Source organism: Gopherus evgoodei, chromosome 2 (genome assembly GCF_007399415.2).
Source record: "Gopherus evgoodei ecotype Sinaloan lineage chromosome 2, rGopEvg1_v1.p, whole genome shotgun sequence".
In the NCBI taxonomy this organism is placed as follows: Eukaryota; Metazoa; Chordata; order Testudines; family Testudinidae; genus Gopherus; species Gopherus evgoodei.
The window spans coordinates 212,901,937-212,919,336 of record NC_044323.1 but is presented as its reverse complement, the minus strand read 5'-3'; the positions used below and the strand labels follow the sequence as shown (position 1 = coordinate 212,919,336).

Genomic DNA, 17,400 nt, shown 5'->3' with positions numbered 1-17,400 from the left:
TCAGGACAAATGGTTAAACAGTGTTAGGACAGCAGGATGAATAATCAATGAGCAGAGAGCAAGATAGAGGCTCTCTCAGATTCTGGATCGACAATCGACAGCTGAGAGATTATTTTTTGCAATGGTTGACTAAATATGGTCAGGGAAGAGAGAGGCACAAGAGAGCCTGTTTGCCTGGGAGTGCATGTTTCAAATGCTTAGCTGCCTATAAAGCTGTAACAGTTTTGCTCATGCCCTCTGAGTGGGAAATACAGCTAGTTTCTTCTGTAGTGTGCATGTGGGAGCCCTGACCTCACTAACAGACTTGACCTCTGGAGATGGAAAGTAGCTTCAACACAGATCTGCCTACAGTTAAGCCTGGAAACTTAACCTCAAGCATGAACAGATGCGGTGCAATATTTAAGGAGCTGGATGATTTTTTTTTTTCCTCTCGTCACTCCAACTTTTTATCTGATTATTTTCATCTGCCAATGGGCTGAGTTCACCATCCCAGGGCTTTCTAGCATCTTTCCTTGGACACTTAATTCTTAGCCCAGCAGCCACAAGGCATTAATTTCTACGCAACATCATCCATATTTTATCAATCCAAGAAAGGTAGCAACACCAAGTAAGCTTCACTATTCACACTATTTTGCTTTGAAGTTTTATCTATTTAAGGTGGTAAGGTACTGTATTCACTGACACTTCCCCCCTACTCCCCCTCGCATATAATGAAGAGCTGAATCAGACGAACACTCAGGATGAGATGGCTGCTGCTGATGTCTCTCTCTAGGTCATTACCTCTCTTCCAACTGCAAATGCTGCATGATACTAAGCTTACAGGTAATAGAACACCAGGAGGCCTGTGTTATTCTGCACATTTAAAGGATACCTATGACTTTCTGCATGTTTAACTATTATTTACTAGATTGTTTTTATTGTTATATTCATACCTCTATTCTGGGCACAGCTTAATTTCAGTGTATTAAAGTATCAAGCATTTGTAGTGTAAAGAGCAGGCTTAGCGACAACTCTAATCCAAATTTCACAGCAGATATTTGACAGATCTTTCATGAGATATGCTCTGGTAGTGTATTGCCATGCAATGATTTCTAAAAATTAAAATGATTTAATTTTAGTGAAAAGCATCACCGTACCTTACAAATCACAACTAACTCAAACATTTTAAAACTATTTTTTAAAGACGTCAATAGTACAGTAATTCACTGCTTAGCTCCAGACATTTGGTAGATTTTTAGTTATCTACCTTAGATGTACAAGAAAACAACCTATTTGAAACCTAGAATGTGCACGCTGTAATTCTAATGCTGCATTGCTGTTTCTCCTTGTAGTACTGTGCTAGCTACTGCCACACTCTGATTTGCTCTCTGTCAGCTGCACTAGCTTTTTGTCATGGGCTGCAGAAATTTTTACTTCCACTGCTCTCCCCTTTTCTCTGGACTATTAAATTTACTAATTTTTAAGCTTATTTCAAATTAGCGTTTCTAACACTGGAAAGGCAAAGTCTACTATAACTGACACCAACTTTATTTTTTTTAAACATCTACTAACTATAAATTAGACAGTCAATCTACTTCTGTCAGCTCTTTAAAAGTCACATCCTGCCAGCACACTGAATGTTTACTGGTAACTAAAAGCTGATTGTGTACCTCGGAACCACATAACAAAATGGGAAGAAAGGGGATAAAATTCAATTTAAACAGATGAACATTTATCATTTTTGTAAACTGGCACAGATATTGCAAGCCTGAAAAAGATTTTGCGACTGAAGCAGGTGAGCGACTACACAAACTCAAAAAACCTATTTTAGAAGTGCTGAATAAGCATTGGCTCTCACATATGTATGACCTATGGCCCGCTAAAAGCCCAATCCTGCCACAATCATTTTTTTTAAAATTCGGTTTCATCATCTTTTCAATTAGCAGGATCATCAGCACTGTGGGAGTTTGGTTTTTCTCTGTTTTGTTTTTTGTTCTAAGTCTGGATCTGCAGTAAAGAGAGATATTAGACCTGGGGGGAAGTGGACAGGATTTTCTGAGTCGGGGAAAGGGGTGAAGGTTATTTCCTTCCATCATATTAGATGAGTTTATACTTCCCTTCAGGATACTAAATGCAATCTGTATACCAGCATGGAAATCTGGCAGAAGACTCAAAGAAAACTGAAGTTCTTATGGTGGACTACAATTATCCATTCCAGGAAAGTACTTTGCAAAGCCACCCATCAATGACATCTCTACCTTCAAAACTGGCTAACCAGAATGAACACCAAGAAACAACAAAAATCTGGATACGTGCTTCAAATGTCCATGTCATCACGGAACATGGAACCGTAATACACTTTAAGTCACTTTGCAGGTAAATTGCATTGTAAAAGTTCAGTCTTAGAGAAAAAGGTTAGCTTATTACAAGTTTATTATAAGATTGTTCTTTCAAAGAAATGACAACATGCATTCTGCATCTTCTAACAAGGAAAGGAACGAAAAAGCAAAATACTTTCAGATTCACTTGACAGATAGCTGAGCAACTATATGTATTCCTGCCCAGAGTACATACTTCTTTATGTACCCATATGAACATACAATGCTATGGAATGTAAAGAAGTATGTATTTTTGGCAGGCACTGAACGACCAGTAAGAGGAAACTAAACTGCAGCTGGAAGAAACAGGTCTCCTATTGTTTGAATGACTTTCATGTGGCAAATTAACAAATTAACTTGGTAAGGGTCAAATGACGCTACTGCCAAAGTAAAATCACTTACTGCTTATGAATCTTGAAACATTATCCCAAGTCACTTATTCAGAGGGTGGGTAGAGAAAGTTCTGTTATTTGTTGTAGATAAGTTATGAACAAAACTTCAGGGTTTTTGTTTATAAATTCAAAATTAGTTTGGAAATGCAAATAGTCACACTAGAACGCTCTGGATGAAATATATAGCCTATTTACAAAACTGATTATCAGTCCTATTCAGAATAATTTTTCACCCTAACTTTATTCAACTAAAGTAGACTTTTTTTAAAGATTATCTAAAGAAATGAGGAATATGATTTTAAAAAATCTTAAACCTGCAGACCATGCTCTGATTCCAAAATTAAGTTTGCCTAATAATCCGTAGACACTGAGTCTAGTAATAATTAACACTGTTATAAGAAACTGCTTGTCAGTTGGTCTCTGATTTAGCAAACAGAAGAGAAAAATGTTTTCAAAATAATTTTAAATTACCATATACAAATTCTAATATTTTAGAGACATAAGTTTGGGGTTTCTCCAAATCAACCATTACTAAACTCACAGAGCTTGGATGGAATAAACTGCAGTGTCAAGTTCATGCATGTAAAGTGACAATGCAGAGATTTCTAGGCCACAGCTACCAGTCAGAGGATTAAGGCTAGTGACAGATTCCAAAATAAAAACACAGGAATGACAGAACACAGGATTCCTACATTATTCTGAAAAATGTAGTCTAATTTGAACAAAACTGGCTAAGCAATTCTGAATTACATATGAAATTATCAAATTTATACTGCTGCTCCTTCAATTCTTCACCTAAAATTTCAGTTTTAAATTATGAAACCCCTAGTTTGGTAAGCTGTAATTATAAAAACTATATGGAAAACAAGAGAAAGATGAAGCTGTCAACAGAAGCATGACATTTATTTCTAAAATTAATGTTAACTAAAACACATCAACATAATCACTCAACACAAAGAAATTTTTAAGTAACGAATGACTTGCGCTGCACTTACTCATCTATGTATAGATATTACGGGAGACGACGAACAGCAATGCCTGCATATTAGAAATGCTTGTCGTAAAAGGCACAATTGGCCCAGATTAAAGAATAAAGATTCTGAGTCCGCTCACTTTTTTATTTTAATATTTTTAAATTCTGGGATCATTTTTTGTGTCAGGAAAAGAAAATCACAAATGTAAGAGACCCAAAGGATAATTATGCCTTCAAAAATATTAGTTTATTGGATGTGTGCCGTTTTTCAAAGGAGACGTATTTTAACCACTACAAAATACCAAAAATTATTAGATATCACCAGCTATTTCTTTTTAAAAAGGATTTAGCCAGAACTATAGAATTACACTTATATAAAAAGGAATCAAACTAACGTAACTGTATTCATAAGGTAATTTTTAATAAATTGGTCTGAGTTATTTTCCACATGATAAAATACCTTGGAATGCAGTCTGTATAGAATACTAACCTTCAAATTACAGGCTGTTTTATAATGGAAAAAAGCTAAACTATTAGCAACTCTACTGGGTTTCATAATGCTGTTTAGCTTTTAGGTTCGTAACTGACAGATTTGCAGACTGAGAGCCCAATTCACTATGGGAGTAAGTGGACACAACTTCATTTACTTCTCTGAAGCTTTCCTTATTGTGCCAGCACTTGATATGTAGGTTTCAATCTACATATCTGACTATCTTTACTAAAGATGAAACTTATTGTGACAGGTTCTTTATAACGAGCCACTGATGCTGAATCCTCTCTTGCTATGCCATAATAAGACAGCAATTCTACTATGAAACAAAATGACAGTTCTCAGAGAGATATAAAAGTTAAAATTACATATTGACATTGCTTCTTGCTAGCTCATGTTGACATATCTCTAAGAATATACTCAGTCACTCTAAAATGTCACATCCATCACTTAGATCAGCTGTTCAATTTTAACTGAGCACATGCTGAACTCTGGGCATCTGCTGACACTGTTGTAACTCAAATATTTCAACTGTGTGACTGACAGGGATAACAGATGCTGACATTATCAAATGCTACACTGCTGTTTTCCATGGCCACTATTTTTGCCCCGATATGGCCAGTACATGAAACTGTATTGCCATCCAAAAGCATACTTGAGCAGCTGGATCTGTAAAACAGCTCCTGTTTAACTGGTAAAAATAGAAGCCACTTTTATAGCTGTCTTTAATGCTTAAGTTCAAATGACACACCTGCTATGTTTCTATTAGGATAGATGGTGTAAAAAATATATTTACATAAATTTCATCACTAGATCTCACAACAAACAGATGAAGACTACACTTGACAGGAGCATTATTAGTGCATGGTTTGAACTAATGTCTCCCTGGCAAAGCTTAAAACCCCCCCACAGGTTTTCAAATGCAGTATGTGTCTGTTTAGTGTATCTACTTCAGTTTACCAGCACAAATTACCTTTAAGAAAATGCATGAAATATAGCACGTTTAACTCTACTTATAAAAGATATGTAATGTGTTTAGGAACCTTTCATCTAAAAGGGCTTTAGATAAAGAAAATTCCAGATTGATAACATCAGGTGTTTGTACAGAAAGAGAAAGCACGTGTAAACAGAAAAAAATTCCCTTGTAAAGCAGCAGAAAGATTGGGGGGGGGGGAAGTGTTGCTTTCTCTAGTGCACTTTAATTTAATGAGCAAAAGGAATAAATGTAAGTGGCCCTAAACATAAATCCAAACATTACTCCAGAATTAAACAATTAAAAGGAAAAAGGTTTAATACTGCAATTTTACTTTGACACGAGACTAGTTTATAGTTACAAATTGTGCCTACAAAGATGCTAAGAGAGAGAACAAACTGGTATACTGTATAAGCATTCTAGGATAAATGTTTTCTTCCTGCCCTCCCTCCAAAAATGAATTAAGTTACATCTTCAATTACTTTAAAAATTAAAAGCGAAGTGTCAATAAGTGTAACATTTATAGCTGAAAAAATGTGTGTACTTTTAAAATTGCACTTGTACAGTAAAAAAAACAACTCAGCTGTTTTGTTATAAAAAGTTACAGCCTTCCTGCACTCCAATGCTTTGCTAAAGCTGGTAAAATGGAACCAAATCACCTCTTCAATGGATTTGGTCCCCTTCAACCAGCTGTAGCTATGCATTGATCACTACAGGACATCAAATATTTTCAATAATGGATTTAACACTTGTATAATGGCAACTTTGAACATGCTTCAACTATTCTGGACAGATTAAATGCACACTGTCAACAGAAGGAAACAAATGTGAAAGTATGGTATTCAGTTATACTTCAGGATGTCCTAAAGGCTGTATTTCGAGATAAACAATTACTTGTGGAATTACTTGTTTCACTTTCTGTTCTTATTTAGTAAAAAAAATGGTCCAATGTTAATTTCTATAACAAAAAAAATTAGGCATTCAAATAAATGGATTGTTCAGTCATGTACTGCTTCCTGTTTTTTCTTAAGGTTTCTCCCCCCTGCTTTAAAAACACATAAAAAGGGAGGTGGGAGAGGGAAATGTACTCTACTATCATATTTATTCTGCTTCACAGGTATTCTTTTTCTAACCATATTGTACTAGAGAGGAAATTCCTCAGGGGAGCAACTGAATTTGTATCTTGTACATGTTGAGATTATTATTTACAATTAACAGCTAATACATTTGTGCCTGACCTTGATGCTACTTTCTAATTCACCACCTAATTGCAGGTCTCACCCTCATTTCTCTATTCCATCACCACCAAACAGTTCAATATCTCACCCATATATAACATGGATTCACCCAATACAAATACCAAAACAGATAATAGCAAAAGGATTTCCAACTCCATTTTAAAGACATGTAAAATCTCCCAAATTGTATTTACTAGTTTATGAACAAATTAGTCTCTGCAGCAAAATATATGCCATATGCTATTAAAGAAAAGTATCTGAAAAGTGCATCTTACTGTCAGACATTCAGCTTCTGTTCCCATTTAACGCTAAACTATACTAAAATTATAACTTTAAATTATTCCTTTGATGAACTGGTAATATGGATGCCCAACAAAGGATGGTAGTCTGTATGGCCATTACTTAAGTCCTTTTGTGCAAAAAGGTGATTCAATTTAAGATGTTAATTGCACTATTCTTTAAGTTTTATTCCCAAGACAGAACGCAGAATCAAGACGTTTGCGGCTATAGGGACACGTGCACTCACTCACTCTTCACAGCTACATTCTTTAGCTCAAAATATTTGAAGCAACAGAAGATTTCTGGACAAGTTAAATATAACCATGGTTATGGTAATTTGGAAAATATATGATTGACCCGTAATATATACTCAATTTCTATTTTTGTTTCTATTTGGTGCTTGTAAAATTTGGTTAAGTAATAAGAAAGGGACATATCTCAAAATTAGGGAAAATGTCTTTACAACTTTCAACAATGGGGTTCATAATCTTTAGGGGGAAAAGGCTGAAGCTAATGAGTTTGTAACAATGTGGTCTATTTAGGTGGACTCAAACATTTTAACAAGGTTCTCTGTTAAATAAAAATGAAATTTCTACACAGTTCCTCCATCTATCTTGAACATAATAGTTTCTTCTTACTCAGGAATTCCTTAAAGCAAGAAGTATATCTATGGCACATATAGAATCAGGTATCCTGTATCGTATAAATTTCACATACTACTACAAAAGCCAAGAAAACTCTTATTCTGTACTGATTGTTCTTTCATATGTGTACACACACAAAGGTAAAATATCTACTTGTTACAATAATTAAAACTCAAACATTAAGATGTTGATTACTGGCTGTAATCAACATACGATCATTTAGACACTTACTATGTCCGCACAAGCGCACTTTCACAGAAGGATAAATGCAGAGAAAAAAATTCTGAATGATCTAAAACTACAGTAACTATTTACTGTCTTACTTTAATTAAATATTTTCTACTAAATATCCAAAATCAATTAAACATTTAGTGATTTTTCAGATTAATTAAAACAAAACATTAGAAAGAAAGTATTAGGAAATAAGCAAAGATCAAATTAAAAATCAGTGAAATGGCAATATATTAAAACCTTGCAATTCAACATAATTCAATGTGCTAGATATAATAGGCTAATAATATCAACAAAGTTGAACCACATTTACCTCAATGATCTACAGACATGTAAAGCTATCAGTATAAAAGCTAAACTGTAATTTTACAATAGCATGCCTCTATCTCCTGTGACCAAATGATGTTGGTACTCAAAATTGACAAATTTGCACAAGGTTTTCTGAGAGTGAGGCTAAAAGTGAAGGATATGGTAGTGTACTGCTCTGTTAACTTAATGGTCTCTGTAGAGTGGTAGCACAAACAGCTTGTTGGTTGATCTTTTTTTTTTGTGGGGAGAGCGGTTATCTTTGCTTGAGTTTCAGCCATAATGTTCACTGTCACTCTTGCGATGCTAGAATGTATGAGCCACAATGGGCATCAGTTCCAGGCCCCTACTTGCAGGTGAATGCCAAACGAGAGGTGGCAGAGGCCACTGCTGGAGACCAATTTTTAAAAAAGGTTGTTAAACCTTTATTCAAACAAATAACATTGCTTTACTGACACATCAACTATCAAATCTATTTCTGGGAGGCCTGAGGGTGGGGGAGACTAAGTCATGACAGAACTCTTCCAGAAACTTCTAAGAGTCCTTAGCTGTATGACCCCATCGCCATACTATCCTGGCGTCTCCCCTCATGAGGGAAAAACACAATAGTTGTGGTGGGGAACAATCTGGGAGTCAAATGTCTATGGCAAGTCTTTTAGAACAACTGCCTTCAATACTACTGACAAGGTGTTGACAGACTTGAAGATGCTAGTAAGGTTTACACAGTTGCTCTTAAAGAGGTCTGCCTGCTGTTTATTAGTAGGACTAGCAACCTGTCATAAAGTGGAATGTAGGGGTGTAGCAGACACACAGCTGCTTCTGGATGCCCACTTGGCAAGTGTCAAGGAATCTTTTGCCACCATTCATCTAACCTTTTAATAGTAAGCGTTGCTGTATAATCCAAGCACTTCTGAAGTAAATTAAACCTATCTAAATTTGGGAAGAGGTTTGGGTCCTTTTGTGATGTGGTCTTCACACTCATGTCTGTCTTCTTAAGACTAGATTACTACAATATTCTGCACGCAAGTATATAGCTTCAAGCTATGTGAAAATGATAGTTAATCTAGTAAAACACCAAGATTTCACAACACCATGGCAATTCATGAGGTGCAAAGACAGCACTAGCTTTAAATTTATTTCCAGATGAAGTTAATGTTCTTGTTTTGACTCAAAGATTTAAATAGTTTATGTCTCTTCTATTCAACACACTGCCATGCTATATGTGATACAACACAACAGTTAAGAACAAAGTACCTGAGCTAATAGTTCCCTAGTTTTAACTGGGAAGAGGCTGGCAGGAGGGTAATGAAACGGACAACCAATAGTAGAAGTTTGTGAGTGCTGCATACAAAACTGCACCTGGGACTACATAAGCCACTCTGGCAAGTGACGAGGGGCCATGAAAATTTCAGAACAAAATGCAAACCTCATGAGATTTTCTCTTAATTTCTTCCCATATCAATGTGGAAAATACTCATCTACTCATACAAAAAATGTATGAAATAATCGAACTATTTCTTCTATTGGTTAGGAAAGAAGAAAAGGAGATTAAAAGAAAAACCACTTAGATTTATGTAGGTGCTTGTGTGGCTCAAGCACCTACATAAATCTACCCTTTCCTCTTCAGTCACAATAGTATCCAGGTATCACTGTAGGGTTCAATCAATCACTTCTACCTGGAATATTTTCCCACGTCTCAATCACTGTTCTTAAGCTTGCTACTGCAGGAATGCTTCTATGAAATGTAGGTTTGCACCCAGGGCCGGCGCTACCATTTAGGCAGCCTAGGCAATCGCCTAGGGCACCAGAATAATTGGTGGGCACCATTTTGCCGGAGGGGGCGGCAGGCAGCTCCGGTGGAGTTGCCACAGTGGTGCCTGAGGAGGGTCCGCTGGTCCGCGGCTCCGGTGGAGCTGCCGCAGTGGTGCCTGCAGATGGTCGGCTGCTCGCACGGCTCCGGTGGACCGCCCACAGGCATGACTGCGGCAGCTCCACCGGAGCCACGGACCAGCGGACCCTCTGCAGGCACCACTGCGGCAGCTCTGCTGGAGCCGCGGGACCAGCACGAGGGGCGCCGAAATTGCCGTCTGCCTAGGGCGCTCAAACCCCTAGCGCCGGTCCTGTTTGCACCACACTCTGCGAACTGTCAGAGTAGAGCTCATTCGCCACACTGGGTTCCATCATGAAGAAAAGGATTCTAACTCCCAAAATCCCCCCCCGGATCAGACAGCTTCAGTGGCCCAATAAGCAGTTGTCTCAATGAGTAAGAGTGGTCTTGACCCCAAATACAAGAAATCTGATCTTGCGGTGAAGAACATATGGATCACAGTCACTAGGCAGGGTCCTCAGAGCAATAGCCATTGAATCCTGGCAAGCTGGAGACAGAAGATGGTATTTTTGGCTACTGCTTTAATTTTAATAATTAATGGAGATATCCTATCTCCTAGAACTGGAAGGGACCTTGAAATGTCATTGAGTCCAGCCCCTGCCTTCACGAGCAGGACCAAGTATTGATTTTGCCCCAGATCCCTAAGTGGCCCCCTCAAGGATTGAACTCACAACCCTGGGTTTAGCAGGCCAATGCTCAAACCACTGAGCTATCCCTCCCGCCAGATATCAAGGAGCTACCTAGATATCAAAGAGCACTGACAAATCTAGCAAAATGCCAAGGCTTCAGATTCTGGTAGTCAGAAAGGCAAGTGCCTTCAAATGAGTGCAGCTAGTCATGTTCAGTGACTTCATTAGCTCCTTGAAGTGTTTCCTATCTTAGATACTATGGCAATGAGTGCTGTAGAAAAATTTGAGTGCAATTTTTCCTATTCTTTATAACATTTCCACTGGATTAAAGTGCAGTTCCATTCAAAACAACTAACACTGTTACTATCTGGTTCTGTGTTTATATGTGCATCTAATTCCATATGGACATTGCAATTTACAAGTAAATATTTTCCTAACTGCCAGTCATGATAACGTAAGAGTTAAAAGTCAATCGTGGTTCTCTTCCTATGTATTACCCAAAAAATAGTAAAGATTCTACAGGCCAAGCAATACCCATAGTTACACCTCCAACTCCATTAGCTTTTCTGTTACTAAACAATTCCATTACCTTTCAGCTCAAACAAGCAATGAAATAAAAATATTAACACTTCATTTATTCATAAAATGCTGATTTAGTTGCATGCAAATGACATCACATTTTCCATTATATTTGCACTTAATACTAATGAAAGTGCTGGACTGAAACTCCATTTATCCATAAATAGCTCTTCAGAAGCAGTGACAGAGAAAGCTTTCCAAACAGCTTAAATCATGCAAAAAAGCCAACCACTAGAATTATTATATACAAATGAAGATTTTGAACCCAACAAAACATGCTTACAGATCAACAATTAAAGAATGAGCTGTTGCGCACAGGTGAAAAATGGCAAATCTACTTCAATAAATATGCTATTATAAATACATAGTGTTGATGTTTTAAATTATTGTACCATCAGGGTCAAACTTAGCATGACAAACTTAAACATGCTCACTTTACTCTGTACAGGGCTTTAGAGGAATAATCTTGTAACTCTGCTTTGTAAATCAGTTTGTACTATTCTAAACAGAAAAGATTAAGACATTATGGTTACATGGTTAACCACTCAAATCACATAATGCCATTGGAGCATGCATCCGACAAAGTGGGTATTCACCCACGAAAGCTCATGCTCCAGAACACCTGTCAGTCTATATGGTGCCACAGGATTCTTTGCTGCTTTTACAGATCCAGACTAACACGGCTACCCCTCTGATACATAATGCCATTGTTACAGTTGTACCTGCAACCCAAAACTGCCTATTTATGAGTGTGAATAATACAATCTTTAACGACATGACCACATATTTTTTAAATATTACACAATGTTTCTATAAGCTTACACATGCAACTTCATCTACTGATGTATAATAGTCTACATACGGCAGACAGAAAAAAACTCATTACTATGCTAAGGAATCCACACTCACTCAGCAACTTACAGTACTCATAGCGCGTTACATGAAGACTCCTGCAAATCTGTGCCTCATTCACTGAGGTTTATAAAGATATATTACATTGTTACTTGAAAAATAGTAACTTAAGATCAGATGACTCAAGACATGAATGTTATAATCACACAAGGGGACAGAGGTAAGGATACATATGGTACCATAAACATGGCATTCTGTATCAGAGCGGTAGCCGTGTTAGTCTGGATCTGTAAAAGCAGCAAAGAATCCTGTGGCACCTTATAGACTAACAGACGTTTTGGAGCATGAGCTTTTGTGGGTGAATACCCACTTCGACTGACGAAGTGGGTATTCACCCACGAAAGCTCATGCTCCAAAACGTCTGTTAATCTATAAGGTGCCACAGGATTCTTTGCTGCTTTTACATGGCATTCTCATATCTGAACATCTACTATTCCCCCACAGTACTTTTTACGAAAAGTCCTAGGCTAATATTTTTTAATTAATTAATTAGGCCAGGACAGCCTTTGCTTCATTCGGAGCATACGTTGCACTATTAGACGCTCATGTGAGAATACAATTAACCATGCAAACCACTGTGCTCCCATGGAGCCCTTGCTCACTGCACAATTTCTTAAATACCCACATTCCCAAGTATATGTATCTACCATACATGTATGCACAACCCAACCAACCTTCCTTCCATTGGTAGAAAGTTGTTAAAAACATCTCTATTTCAGTTATTGTGCATGTGCAAAATACAGTTTTCAAAGCCTCCTAACTCTCAAATCTCAAATTTTCACTGAAATACTCAATGACTCTTCTTAATATTCATTCCATTCAAAATTTCAACTTTTTACCCTCAGTTGTTCCAGCTATAGAACAGTTTAATGGATGTATACAAAAATGTTTTTTAAAATGATTGGGAGAGCATCTCCTTCCCCTCACCACATAGCCAACCGTCTCACCCTTCCTTCTCATACTCAATAGCTGAACCATTTTTACATAAAGTCTCTCTCCAAAATTTCATTTTTGGGTAAAAATCTGGCTTGCTACATTTCAGCATAATAAATCTACTATAAAAGTTACAGAAATACCAGAATGTTTTCTCATTTTTCCTCCTTTAATCAAACATCATGAACTAAACACTAATGACAACAAGACTTTACCTGGGATTCCCTCTTAGCGCAGCATGATGGAGAGCATTAAATCCATTGTTGTTTGTAATAGTAACATCTGCCCCAGCTTCTAACAGTACAGCCAGGATGTCATCACGCTTTTTACTTATCGCATCATGGAGCGGAGTATCACCTTCAGAATCCTAAAAACAGAAATGATTTTCTTCAGCTTCCATATTTACCTATTTAAAAAGGAAATTTATGGGAAAAGAAGGTCTCACATGTCACTATAGGAACTAATGAGATGCAAATACAAGATAACTTTAATACCGTTTTCCAGCACTTAAAAAGTATAACTTCAGTCCAGTCTGCACACTTTACACTGCTTTTTGGTCAAAATAGTTTTTGTGAAGTTTAATCACAGAACGAGGACAGTCTGAAGGAGAAGTTAATATTTATTTATTAATTGCATTACTATAGCATCTAGGACCAGGACACCATACAACTATGTACCACATAAATACAAAACAAAACAAAATACAAAACAGACTGTCACTGCCCCAATGAGCTTATAATTTAAATGTAAGACAGAAAGGGAAGTAGAAGGGAACAATGATACAATATTAATCAGCATGATAGGTAATTGTCTCAGAACACCAGTGGCCCACTTATCAAGCTTTATGTAGGTTTCACGGCAGAAGACGGTTTTACGGAGGAATTTGGAGGAGGTAACTTTGCAGTTGTTTATGAGGAGATCTTGCCACAATAGTGAGGGAAAGCACGTAAGAAAGCATAAAGGTGCTTTTTTAAAAAGTTAACAAGTGAGTGACGAGGCTGGAATTATTGGCCTAGCAGAGGCGGGAGCTGACATCTCGATAAAGATGATAAGTAGGATGAGGATAGGGCATCAAGGGCCTCGAAAATGAAGACATGTTGTTTATGTTTGATACAACAGAGAAGAGGTAGCCAGTGCAGGGATGCAAAGACAGACAACATGTCAAAGCAACACATTAGCAGAAAGATTTGTAGCAGCATTCTGAGTAGATGATTGGGGCAAGAATGCAACATTAACACCAGGGAAAATAATGTTGCAGTGACTAAGACATGAGTTCATCAGATCCTGGTCAAAAGTTTTAACTGTGTGGATGGGTAGGAAAGGCTGTATCCGAGACGTTATACAGAAAAAAAATTAACAAGATTTACACATAGCCTGAATGTGAGGAGCTAGAGAAAGGTCTGAATCAAAGAGGTTACAGGCCTGAGCAATAGATGGTTGTGCTGTTCACAGTGAGTGAGAGTAAGAAGCAGGGAGAAGGAAAATTAAGAGCTCTGTTATTGTCATGTTGAGCTTTAGCTGTCTGCTGAATATCCATGAGGAGATGTCAGAGACACAGACAGACTCAGGTCTGGAGCAGAGGTAGATCTGTGTGATCTGCACACAATGAAGAGCTATGCACATTTTTCAAGTATGTAGGCAATTTGTAGTTCAGTATCACCTACAAAACTCATTAACTGCCATGTTTTCTGCATGTATTTGCTATAAAAAGTGTCACGCATCACAAAAAGTTAGACATTAAAACAATTCAAGTTCATGAATTATAAAAATTTAAATGTCTACTAGCATGAATTTCAAATATATATTTCATAAATTTAAACAACTGTCATACAAAAATTCAAGCTAAAACCTCCTCTAATAAAAATAATATGAACAAAGCAGACTAATGAAAAATGTGCACCCCCTCAGGATAGTTAAACTTTGTGCAAGGCTGTATGTTAAATGAAGCAAAAGGGAAGCTTTCATGGGGCATCATTAAATTTTATAAATAATTTAGGGCTTGTACCAACAAGACAATACATGGTTTAAAGGTGCCAGAAATTTTTCAGCACACACCTGACCAAATAATTTATATTCATTTTTAGCTTTCTGGGGTTTTAGTTTTGAAAAGTCCAAATTAAAGAAAAAAATACACCATTACTCCAAAAGCAAAACACCTTGTGCATAATTTGTTCCAAAAGCCAACAATTTAAATTAAAAATAAGCTTCCTATAACGTCTACAGTAGGAAAATGTGTTTAGTTGAGTTCATTGTACTGCTGCAGAGATGCATATTCTCTGGATTTATGTTTCTGGGTGAAATCCTGGCCCTACTGAAGTCAACAGGAGTTTTGCAATTGACTTCAGTGGGGCCAGTATTTCACCACTAGTGTTTCTCAATTAGCAGGACACTGCAGCAGAGTGTAAAAAGGATCCCTTAGATTTTTACTGTGGGAATAGCAGTCACCAAAACTGCAATATCTGCCAAATTTGGCAAACATCCTGCACTGGCCCACCAAAATGAAATGATATAGTTTACTCATTCCAACCAATCAGATTTCTTGAGCTTATTGTATGTAGACTACACTGTTTTCCTTTGTGCAGTGGGTTGGCTTGAGAGCTAAAGAACATGCCAGTTAGCTACAGCCAAGTCCCAACCCCAAATGCCTTCTGTATTCTCGTCTATCTCAGTGAAATCAATTGCTTAACTGCATGTGCATTGGACTTCTCTGCACATGTGCAGAATCTGAAAATGTTTTATTGTCGTAGGGATTTTCATTGCCTGCAGATGGTGTAGTTTCATAGATTCATTGAGTTTATGGACCAAAGGGAGCAACAGATATAGCCCAGCCTCCTTTATGTCACAGGCCATTTGAATTTCATCCAATTGCCCCTATTATTGAGCCAAATAGAACAGGCTGGTTGTTATATCCAATACTTCACAGAAACTGGGGTCTGGATTAAAGTTCACTAGCTAAGACTCTACTTCAGCAAGATGGAAGTAATACTTGTAAATAATACCTCAGCCCTAGTAAGATGGAAGTAGTAGGCCAGGAGGAAATAAACTGAGTAAATAGCAATTACTACATTAATTGTTTTAAGAAAGTTCTCATCTCTTTTTTCCAAGCTGCACAAACAGGAAACACTGGTGGAGTCTGAAGCACAAGGATATCCAGATGGCAACAGTAGAAATGTGTTGTATCATTCATATTTGCCTAGGGCTTTACAACCTTTTCTTTCAGATGCTGACCTCAGCACATTTATCCATCCTTTTTCATCTTTAGATTTACACATGCAATGCACTGTGCATGCAGCTATGTTGAAGCTTCAGCTCATGCAGAATGTAACTGTCTGCTTATTTAGAAGTGGGGTTTTGTTTGTTCATTTTTGAGGCAGTATTTCTCCCTTTTGCAGTACCATTTGCACTAGTTTCCAATTAGTTTAGTTTACAGAAGCAGTTTTTCCTCACTATGTAATACCATCACAGCAGAGGCTCTCAATAACAGACTTCATGTTTGAATGGAAGTCTTGTGGCAGACATACCTGATGGGTTCAACTCTGGAAGTTGTTTTCTCCCTTTTTCTAACAGATTCTAAATTTGCTGGCCTTTACGTCATGCTGCAAAGCCTCTCTTACCAGATTACATATGTGGGGAGGATAAGGGGTGCTGACTAGATGAAGAGAGTTAATCTGCATGTTAAACATATTTGTACATTGACCCAATCTATATAGGCTTAAAATATTGTACACATGTCTAGAACAAGGTGCGTTTTAAATGTCAATATGAAATAAAGAAAACAATTCAATGTAACAGCCTTAATAGGAAGATTTATACATCTACATGCAGCATCCATATACTATATTTGCATAAAACTTAGTTTGAAGACAAAAAATGAAAGTCAAAGTTTGTTTTACCTGGAGACTAGGATGACAGCCAAAGTCCAGTAAAGTCTTCACAACTTGTAAATGACCTTTGTTAACAGCAATATGAAGTGGAGTCTGTCTTCGTTTGTTGCGAGCATTCAAATCTGCACTGCCTCTGTGCAAAACCTCTATCACAGCACCTTCATCTCCAAAAGCTGCGTGGTGAACAGCCCTGTCTCCATCTTTGTCCTAAAGTGTAAACATTGATTTGAAACAAATTCCGTTTGTACTACACAATTATAAAAAGCTTACTTCAAAATGATCAATTAAGGGATCTTTACTGCATTTTCACAATTAGAGAAAAAGCTGTCCAGGGCACCACTCAATCACTCAGCTAATCTGTATGAAATTAGTTCAAAACCGATCAAGCCCCAGCAACAGAAGCTGAACACACATCTATGTGCAATATGCAATGATCAAGGACGAAAACTGAAACATTACCTACATCTCACAACGAGTGGACTGTTACTTATCTACAACAGTAAAAGCTTTGTTAACCGGCATGTTGAGGGAATATGGGGGAGCTGGTTAGTGAAAAATTCTGCTTAACTAAGAGTATATATCTGGGAGGAAATTTGGGTGCGGGATGAGGCTCAGCACAGGGCGCTGAGGCACAGGAGAGTTTCAGGGTGCCGGATCTGGGCAGAGCTCACCTCTGGTGGCCATCTGCAAGC

General features: G+C 37.4%; 1 protein-coding gene and 1 long non-coding RNA gene across 4 annotated transcripts in view; one reads left to right on the top strand and one right to left on the bottom strand.

Annotated features, from left to right (window-relative positions):
• Positions 1–17,400, bottom strand: part of MIB1 (mindbomb E3 ubiquitin protein ligase 1) — a 116,762-nt gene that overhangs the window by 54,898 nt on the left and 44,464 nt on the right. For all 3 annotated transcript variants that reach the window (XM_030552902.1, XM_030552900.1, XM_030552901.1), the window contains 2 exons: positions 16,718–16,915; positions 13,040–13,191 (listed from right to left, as the gene is read on the bottom strand). In XM_030552902.1, the coding sequence (XP_030408762.1) occupies positions 13,040–13,191; positions 16,718–16,915 (350 nt within the window). The remainder of the gene's footprint in view (positions 1–13,039; positions 13,192–16,717; positions 16,916–17,400) is intronic.
• Positions 197–6,190, top strand: LOC115646717. Its single transcript, XR_003999111.1, has 2 exons — positions 197–607; positions 717–6,190. It is a non-coding gene; the product is annotated as an uncharacterized LOC115646717 (long non-coding RNA).